The sequence below is a fragment of the Abrus precatorius genome, unplaced genomic scaffold, assembly GCF_003935025.1.
Source record: "Abrus precatorius isolate BTA unplaced genomic scaffold, Abrus_2018 Scaffold9, whole genome shotgun sequence".
Lineage (NCBI taxonomy): Eukaryota > Viridiplantae > Streptophyta > Magnoliopsida > Fabales > Fabaceae > Abrus > Abrus precatorius.
The window spans coordinates 8,988,207-8,998,729 of record NW_020874439.1 but is presented as its reverse complement, the minus strand read 5'-3'; the positions used below and the strand labels follow the sequence as shown (position 1 = coordinate 8,998,729).

The following is a 10,523-nucleotide window of genomic DNA, read 5'->3' as shown; positions in this document are numbered from 1 at the left end:
TAAGGGTATAGGATGAGTTGTGTTAGACACAACATATATAGATTCAATAATCTTGTTGTGCTTCTTTTTTAAAAAAAGTAGCATTAAAAGGGGAAAGAAAATGGTTGGTTGGACACATTTCTACTGTTTCATTATATTGTAATTTAACATGATATGTTTGATATTCTTTCTACATTAAAAATAATAGTTGTTTGGACAAAAACAGTGACAATAATTGTAGGCGAGTCTGCAGACGAAGTGTCCTTGTACAACCTTGCAGTTAAATGGGCTAATTTATAATAATACAATTTTAAAAATTATCTATTAAAATAATATATTTTAAAAAAAAAATGAATTTAACCATGTATGTCAGAATGTGAAATGCGTCAGTTTTAATGTGACATGTCACATGACACATGTGGGTGCTACCTATTAGTATTAAAATTAAAATTTAAAATTTGAATGTTATTTTTCCTCCTATTTTAGCTAAAATTTAATATTAAAATTTTACTTTTATTTTATATTAATTCAAATTTAAATGTGAATTTTAGTTTTTCTCATGTTAATAAATATTTAAATTGAAAATTTAAATTTTAGTTCTTTTTCATGTAAATTTAAATTAGTTCCCCTCCCATATCAAATAAATTTTAATTTGAACTTAAATTTTAGCTTTTCTCTCATTTTGACTAAAATTTTAATTTTAAATTTTTATTAAAATGTTAGAAAAACTAAAATTAAAATTTCAATACTTAGAAACGTAACACTCAAAATGTATTATGTGTGAAATTTTTAATGTGTAGAATAAAATGAAAAGGAATAACACACTCTGAAGGCGTCATGTGACACATTCATACTGTGAATTGCGTTATGTGACACATATCTACTGCGAATTGCTTACTAAAGTATGATACATGTCACATTTTAGTATATGACACTTGTTCCTTTTATTCGATATTTTTTAAACACAGTTAAATTCACCCATTTTAGTAATTAATTTTTAAATAATATTATTTAATAATAATTTTTAAAATTATATTATTGTAATTAAAAATCTATTTAGGTATGTGCTTTATTTTTTTTTTAATTCGACAACATATCTCTATATTTAAATGGATCAACATTTAATAAATTTATATGGGCATGTCATTAAGTGAGTTGGCCTGCATATGCTATTTTCTAAACAAAGTATTTTATTAATTTTTTAATTTATATTATTTTACTTTAAAATAATTAAAAATAGTAAAATTTACTTTTATTTTTTAAATGTAAAAAATAACATAATTTTTATATGTGTCAAGCATAATGTCTCACACACTTATGAAAACCCATTTAACTTGAGGATTATGTGAGCTAACTCATAAATTTTAAGTTCAAGTCTACAATTTTGTGGGCTTTTGCTGAACAAAAGCATATACTCACTTCTAGTAATTATAAGTAAAAAAAATAATCAAATGCATCATGTTCAAGTAGTCCAATTATTTTAAAGTTTCAAACTTAACAACCTAACAAGTTTGAAATTTTGAAATTTTTGAATTCATTCAAATTTTAACAATTAATTGGAGAAAAAAAACATGAATTTTATTCTTGTTAATTTTCATTTGTGCATTTTTTTAACTATACCATTCCATTTTTTATTTTAAAAAATATTAATTCCTTTAAAAATTATATTTTAAGATTTAATGATGGTACAAAAAGAAATAATCTTCAATTATATTGCATGATGATATTGGTTGACCTAAGTGTTCTCAAGTTTCAGTCTTAACGAATTAGTTGGATTGGATGTTTAGAATTGTCTTGTAAAATATCTAGTGAATTTAGATGGAGACTTGTTCATTCTTCAAAAGTAAGTTAAGATTGAGCAACCTTTTATTTAAGTTGACCAATTAATTAGTATATGAAGAAATCACTTTTATTTTGGCATAAAAATAAGATTTTGATTGAAGAAGTATTGTGTGTACATGTAATAATGTTCTATATTAAGTACAAGGGTAATATATTGAAAAGTTCTCATCTCTTTGATCATTAGAGAAGTATTTACTTGACATAATTTAGTATGAACGTAGCAGGTTAATTTGTCATACCTTATCTTATTACAAGTCATAACAAAATGAGATATGATGAGTTTTATTTTCAAAAGTGGGTTAAAAAATTGAGCTCATCTAATTTTATAACTTAGTGAATTAACTTGTCTCAAAAATGCTTTCAGTAAACTATAGAAAATTAGACTTCAATGTTATTTGTTGATGAAAAAAAAGAAAAGACTGTATTGCTTTCTAGATATATTCAAAAGAAAAATAGAAATAATAAAGATGTTTTTTTGTAAAACTGTATAAAGTGTGTTAGAAAATTAATTACAAAGATCATGCAAAAATAAAAGAGAGAATGAATAATAATTTTGATAGGTCTTAAATATGCAAGGTATATTTTTCTTTTTCATAAATAGATTATCCTTTTATAGTGTCTTGATAAATTCACATCATATATAAGTGAATTTTATAAAGTCATTTGACAGTAATTTGAAATAATAAAGAAAAAATATGCAAAGTTGGACTAAAATAATGAATTTTCTAAAAAGAATTCCTTAAAAATATTGAAATTAGTTCATGTTTTCTACTAAATAGTGATCAATTTAATGTTGAATTACATACACTGAGAAAAGCAAAGAAGTTAGAAGAAAATGAAGTGTCAAAAGCATGGAAGCAAGAAATTGACGAAGTTCAACATGGAAGCGGCACAATGGGACAAATGTTCTTATATTTTAGATATTGAGTATAACATTCATTTGAGAACATCTTCACATCCTAAATAGTTAGCGTTTTGAAAGGTGAGTGAGAACACATACCATATTCTCGACTCTCACGTTGACTATTTGTAGAAATCTATAAATAAACCCTAAAATAGAGTCTTTACATTTTTAGACATTTTTTAAAATGATTTCAAATTTCTCTTGATGAATTAGAGATCAATACTATGCAGGTGTACAAGATTCATGATCCAATCATGCTCTCATCCATGAATTTTACCTTTTCTCTTATCGTTTGTCAATTCTTTTAAATGCTTTTCTAATTTCCTAAGTTAAGATACAATGAACATTTATCAATTCTTTAAAAAGTTTTATCATAAAAATATTGATTTTAGTTTAATTAGATTTTTTTTCCTTCTTGGACCACACAACTATATTTCATATTTCATGCCCAAAGATAATTTTTCTATATTTAATAAAGAGTTCTATGTGCCCCATGACACTTCAAGGCTCAAAGAAAATAAATTGACTCACAAAATATAATAAATAATCGAAAATAATGCATATTAAAACTTCAATTCTTAGATAAATCTATAATTACAAAATAAAGTTAATGTAAATGAAACGTTAGTTATAAAATAAAGTTAAAATTGTAAAATATGATTGATGTAAATATTAGACAAATAACAATTTTAAAAATTAAAATAAAATGAAAGTATCTATATTACCTTATTTTTATCACAGAATTAATCTTATATATTATTTACTATTTACGGTGTATGACTTAAATATTAACATGATAAATAAAAATAAATTAAATATTAATATGATATTTTTAGAATTTTAAAAATTAAAATATTAGATACCTTATTGTCAAATCAAACTAAAGTAAATATTTAATTAAAATAAATTATTTTTAAGAAAATTTAAAATGAAATGTTTTACCTGTTACTTAATATAACACATATTATTTTGTTAGTATTTTTTACCGACAAAAAAAATAAAATGATTAACGATAAGAAAGATTAATTATAATGCAAAGACATGCTCAAATTTGTAACAATTGGAAAAGGAATTAATTTTGTGGACGTTCTAGTTCCATCAACGAAGCAACCCCTCTCTAATCTCCGCTAAAAGACAAGGAACAACCCAAATCTCCAAAAGTCATAATAGCTAAAACAAACACTTCTCACGTTCTATCCATCAATCCCACTCTTTACTCCTTTCACGACCACCTCGTTACACACACATTCGGATATGTGTGAGAGAGAAGACAACATAAAATTGACATGCCCCATACCCAACAACATTGAACATTTCGCTCATTATCTCTATCACACTAACTAAGATGCCACATTTGCCAGATCCAACGTTTTGAGGAGTTGTATCCAATGGTTAGTCTAAGAGAATCGTGGTGTTTCTGCAAAGGGGTGACCAAGTCAGAGAAAATGAAAGCAGCAATTTTCTCTGCGAAAGGCCAAGCAATGGCCACTATCTCGGGTTCTTCCAATCGGGTCGGATTCTTGATCCATCGTAACCTCCTCTTGACCACCCACGCCAACCTCCCCTCCGCCGCCGCCGCTCACACCGCCCAGATTCGCCTCCACAACAGCGTCGCTGCTACTCTCGTTCCCCAAAGGTGCCTTATAAAATATTCAAGCTCTTGCTAATTATAATTATTATTTGTTACGAAAATAACGAATAAAAGAAATTATATTAAATTTTTTTAATATTTATTTAAAGATATGTAATAAAAATTTATTTATAATATTTGTTATTAAACATTTTGAGATTCAATGTATTAGTAATATTAAATATTATAATTTTTAATAAAATTTATATTTTTTATTGTGTGGCACACATTAAAAATGTTATATTAATAATATTATTTATTCTAATTTTAATTTTTAACTTATATTTTAAGAATATTAATAATGTATTTTAATAATTTTAATTTGTTTTAAACAAGTGTTCTCAAAATAGTTATAAATATTCATCAATAAGTTATAATCATTTTGAAAAAAAAAATTGCTTCGGTATTTGTTTTTCGAAGGAGAGGTCTTTAGTGTTAAACTGAGTGTATGATGTAACTTTAGTGAATATCAAAATTCGATGAAATAAATATTTAGTAGTCGTAAGTTTGAAATGCATGTGTGTGTGATATAATTTTATTTGATAACTTTATCTAAAAGGATATAATTATTATCCACTTTTCTGACCAAGTTATACATGTGTCACGAATTGCCAATTTTTCATGAGGATTGTGTTGGAATTGCTCGACTCAATTTTTGTTTCTCTTTCAATTTAATTTAGTTTTTGTTTCTAGACTAGATTCTAGAGTGATGTGGTTGCTTTAAGTTGGAAATTGAAGAAATATTCAATGTTTTGTGAATGTTAGGATTTGCAAATGACGAGATAGATATGTTTCATGCCAAATATTATTTGTAGATGATTCCGAACATAGGGTGACATTGGGGCTTAGCTGACCCCTCCTTTGTACTCCCTTTCCCCCTCATCAAAAATAAAGAAACAGTTTTATTAGCATCAATTCATAAAATTTTATTAAAAAATATTTATTACTTTAAAATAAAAAATTATAATAAATATTTTCTTTTTCAGAAAATTCATACTGCTATTTGTAGTGGCTTAAAATCAGCCCAAAAATAGTATTTCAAGATATTTCTAAGACATTGATACATATGGCTTAACATTCAACAAGTCACTCTATGCTCTGTTTTGCATATACTTGTTGGATATCAGGGTAGTCACATTATGTGCATACTGTTAGAATTAATAATGAAGTGAACTGATTGTATTCTGTTTTCTGTTGTATATCAAACTGTATCAAACCTATATATAGGTCTATGTATATCTATTTTCAATCAATGAATCATAAGTGAATTCTTTCTGTATCCTAAGTCACTAATTCTTTCTTTTCACTCAAATACCTTTGCTTTACATCCTATCACCCAACCTCTCAGTTCCAGTGTCTACCAAATTTCTAACAGTATGTACATAATGAGCCTTTTACACTGCTATCTTTACATCCTTCAAGAAGAGTAATAATACCTCAGCAACTGAGCTGAGATCCCATGACCCCGTTGAAAATCATCAAAAGTGGTTTGGTCATATACAAAGAAGATCTTTAGAGGTGTTAGTAAGAAAAGTGAATTACATGACTCTTGATCCGTAAAAAGGATCAAGAGAGATCCAAAAGAACCTCAGATAAAGTTATTAAAAAAAAACCTTTTAAGTAAATTTTTGAAAATTTGGTTTTTAAGGTGTGGTGTGATCTATGTAGCCAACTTTACTTCTTCTTGTTGCAAGTTGTGGCTGTTGATTGTTGGTGTCATTCTCCACTTCTTTTTGTTGGGTCTAATCCAATAAATTAGAAGAAGGATTAAGCCTTTGCCCTTTTCTTTCCGTTGACAACCCCCAGTTCTCTATTCTATTCTCCTATTGTGTTTCTTAATTGTGCTATCTGAGGAAACAATTTTCTTCCCTGCCCTTCACTTGTCCCAAAAGATGGTTTTTATAATCTATTCCCTATTTTGCCTTGTTTCCTTCTCCTCCATTGATCGATCATATTTTTCTTCCACCCCATCTATCAAAATGCTTGTTCCTTTCACTTTCTGCTTCCGCACTATTGGTTTCTTTTCCACCGTGATTGTTTACTCACCATTGATGCTGCCTCAACCTCCTTTCTTTTGGTTCCTATAGTTCTTTTTTCTCGTTAAGCTCTTTTCTAATTCTTGTAAGTTCTTTCCTTTGTCCCCTAATATGTTGATCATTCTCAATCTCTCTTTTCCAATCTGCAATTTTTTTCTTCAACAATGTCTATAATTTCCTTCTCTGTTCTTGTTGACATTTGAACAGTTCCAGAATTCACCATTATACAGTACCCACTGCTTCAAGATCGTAGCTCTGATGGATAGAAACTGGATCATTAAAGGAGAAAAAAAATAAAATTGAATACTGCAAAACTTCAAAGGCCTGCACCTCCCAATGTCCAAAGGCTCCAACTTCCTCTAAAATTCCATGATATTTTCCCCTCATCCCTTCTACTTTATAAATAGAACTACTTATGGGTATCTAATTAACATATCATAACACCCTACTGATGGGTTAACCCAACGATAGAAGAGACTTCAATATGAAGCAGGAAGAAGTCAGCAAAATCTTCTATATTGTTGATGACCAGCTCTTAGTTAGAAGCGGCAAATATCATATTCTTGATCACGTAATTGTAGACATTGATATCACCCCAAAACACCTACACGCCTAAAAGCTTAAGCTATAAAAGAAGGCTCATCAATGATTTGTATCTGACGTCTATAATTTTTAATAACAAAATAATCGTTGAAGTGCTGTTTTGATGTTTAAGCATTTCATCAAATTAACCATCTAATTTTATAATAAATTAGAATTAATTTATGAGTGATTTAATAACAAAATAACAGTTTGATGATAATTTAATAAAAGGGAAAGAAAGAGTCGTGTTATTAACCTTTTTTAATCGCATAGATATGCTCTAGGATCTCCACTGATTGCTCAGCCATAAAATGCTTCCTTGTTACTAGTTGTTGCCATCTTGTTAACTGTTGCAGGCTAACTTTTAACCATTATTCTTATGAGAAAATTAACAAACTATTCTCTGTATTGCTTTTGTATTTTTAGACCATAACCGTTCCTGCCATTCTAATTTTGAAAAACTAATGCAATGTCACTCTGATTGGATAAAAATCTTTCTGCACAGGATGTTCAAATGAAGACTAGATGGATGACATAAATTTTCTTATAGAAAGATCTACTAATTAAAAGAAGGCTTGAAAATGTTTCGGCTCAGTGATCAAAGATTCACACATTTAGTGTGTACAGTTGACCTTAAATTGGATTACTTTGTCCCTTATCCATGGATTTTCAGGAGTTATTACTTGTTGATATATATGAATAACTTCTAGGACAAAACTTACGCGCAGTTTCTTAGATATTTTTGGTGCTATTCTTTAATTAAAGTTAGAAATGACCTGCATTAACCGTAAATGCTGACCTTTATTTTTGAGTTATTGTGGTGGAAGATTAGCCTTAAAACCAGTTAATTGAGAATTGCTGACTAGATGTTTTTTGTATTTGTTTCTTGCTTCTCTAACTGAAATGACTGCTTCCTGTCCTTTTCCTCAGTCAACTTATACAAAAAATTAGGATTCTGAACTGTCAATATTTATCGGTTACATGTTTTGTATTGCTACTTGCTAGAGCTCCTTTGGGCTTGCAAAGACGTGCACATTTTTTTTTTACCTTCAGCTCCATTTTAACTTGTTTGATTTCATTCTCTTTCATTTAATTTTTCAGAATCTTTCTATTTTATGATTGTGTTCACTCTGTATACTTGGAATAAGGTTCATTTCATTTTTCTAGTTTGTCTTTTGTTATTTTATTTGTTATCTTAATTTCCATCAAGATCTTGCACTTTTAAAGTGACTTTGGCTATATATGATTTTGACTAAAATCTGGCCACCTTATGCTGGTGTACAGCATGAGCCTGCCTTTTTTCCCGCCAGAGGGACACTGCTTGAAAGGAAGATCTTTAGTCGATTTGCCAACGGATTAATTCATAATCTCATTGACATTGCTTATTTATATACTTATTCCCTTAAAAATAGTGGTAAATAAAATAAAGGGAAGTTTTTTAAGTATAAACAATTTTAAATTTCGTCCACAACTTTTTCATTCCCATTTTTATGGATGTACCAAACTAACCATTGGTAATTTTTTCCTCTTGTTGAAAAAAGAAGGATCTGTAGCATAAAGCATGACTTTTGGCAATTTTTAAAGAGACTATTTTTTATAACAATGGCTGATCTTATTCTTTTGACTTGGTCCCAGGTTTTTCATCACAAGTTCTGTATTAGATCTTACAATAGTGGGTTTAGATCATGTGGATGGAGAATCAAATTCCCATAGTCAGTACCCTCACTACTTGAAGACATGTAAAACCAATCTGGATCTGGGAAGTGTAGTTTACCTTCTAGGCTACACTGAGAAACAGGAGCTCACTGTTGGTGAAGGGAAGGTGGTCATAGCCACTGACAATCTCATAAAACTGTCAACTGATGGTATTCCATGGAACCCGGGTTCTGCAGGTTTTGATGTACATGGCAATCTAGCATTTATGATTTGTGATCCTATGAAATTAGCCACATCACCAAATACTAAATCCTCTTCAACTTCTTCATCCGCATCATCGTCGATGAAGGATCTTCCCATGCAATTTGGTATACCAATACCTGTAATATGTGATTGGTTAAACCAGCATTGGGAAGGTAGCCTTGATGACCTTAACAATCCAAAATTACCACTCATTCGATTGATGTCTACTGGGCCAAGGAGTGAGCATTCATGTTCTTCCTTCACACTGGGGCAAGTTTTCAAGTCCCCGGAGGCTGATAATGATGACACTCCTTCTTCATCAAACAATGTGAAGTCAAGGGATCAGGGTCAAAGTTCTTCTGCTGTTGCTTACACTGCTGACGAAGAAAGCATGATCAATAATCCAAATGCAGGGCATGTGCAGGGAATTCCCACTCCAGAAATATATGAATCAGCAAGAGTAAATGCTGCACCACTCAGAAAAAATGAAAATACACAAAAACAGCTTTTGGACATCAATTTTCCACCGAGAATTGCTCAACCTATAGTTTTGTCACAATCAACTGAAAAACTGCGTCCAAAGTCGGCTGAAATTTTTGTCAAGGATCCTTTACCTGAAAACCGTTTAGGAGAACAAAGCCAAGACAGAAGAACAACAACTCCTAGCGAAGAAGTTGCCTCAACAGGTTCTATTAATGCAGCACAAAGTATGGTTCAGTCCAGTTCATCTCCCATACAAGCATCAGAGATGAACAATGAATATAGTAGTGATGGAGAGACAATGTACTCGGCTGAAACTGCTGAGAGTCGCAATTATACAACACCTAGAGAGGTTAACTGTCAACAAGTGGGAAGGAGTCAGAGTTGTGTTAGTTACAATAGATTTGGTACTGCACAAAGGAACCAAGCTTCTCACCGGACAATGGTAGAAAACCATAGGAGCTTCCTTCATGGGAAGAAGATGCATTCTCAGGGAGCAACTTCACAGAGAAGTAATGACTATTTTAGTCCAACTGTATCATCAATTATGAAGCGCAACTCTGAGCACACTATCAGACCCCGGCAAACTCCTGTTCATTCTTCTTCACCTAAATGGGTGTTTTGATTCACACTTCATATACGATAAGAAAAGAAAAAGACAAGAAAAAAGAGAGGAGTATAGTAATATTTTTTTGTCTCTATCAATGCACTGCTAAATTTCCATATCTATCTACTAACACTTTTTCGAGTAACATGTGCAGAGACCAGCTATGGTGTATAAGAAATTTCAGCCAAAATGTAGATTTCTTCAAATCAAAGTGACTGATGTTGATTATTTATTCCATATTGGAAACATTTCTCGTAGTTATTGGAACAAAATTTCCTCCTAGAGTGATACTACCTTGAGATTACCAACTTCAATTGGCACATGACGTGAGTTGATTGTGAGGTGTTTGGTCTTCTATATGTCAAGATATTTGGCTTGATGCCTTCTTTTATTTTGAATTCCTCTTTATTTAGTACAAGGTACAACTCCTAATTACAAAAGGATTCTAATTCCTAATTTGTAGAACCTAAATTAGAAAATCTAATTATGTACAATTAAGAAATTTATTTTATTCCTAATACATACAAGAAAGAGTGATAACAAAGAATTTTCTTATTAACACTC

At 30.1% G+C, this 10,523-nt stretch overlaps 1 protein-coding gene across 1 annotated transcript; it reads left to right on the top strand.

Annotated features, from left to right (window-relative positions):
• The first annotated feature begins 3,927 nt into the window (after nucleotides 1-3,927).
• LOC113851534 lies at nucleotides 3,928-10,213 on the top strand. Its single transcript, XM_027482043.1, has 2 exons — nucleotides 3,928-4,361; nucleotides 8,609-10,213. Exons 1-2 carry the CDS (start codon nucleotides 4,114-4,116, stop codon nucleotides 9,975-9,977), a joined length of 1,617 nt encoding a protein of 538 aa, XP_027337844.1. The 5' UTR covers nucleotides 3,928-4,113; the 3' UTR covers nucleotides 9,978-10,213.
• The last annotated feature ends 310 nt before the right edge of the window (nucleotides 10,214-10,523 follow it).

What these genes read in the sequence shown, in the direction of transcription:
- LOC113851534 (XM_027482043.1), top strand. Translation starts at nt 4,114, where the DNA reads ATGGTTAGTCTAAGAGAATCGTGGTGTTTCTGCAAAGGGGTGACCAAG. An exon ending in GCTACTCTCGTTCCCCAAAG is followed by an intron (nt 4,362 to 8,608) that starts GTGCCTTATAAA and finishes ACTTGGTCCCAG; the next exon opens with GTTTTTCATCACAAGTTCTG.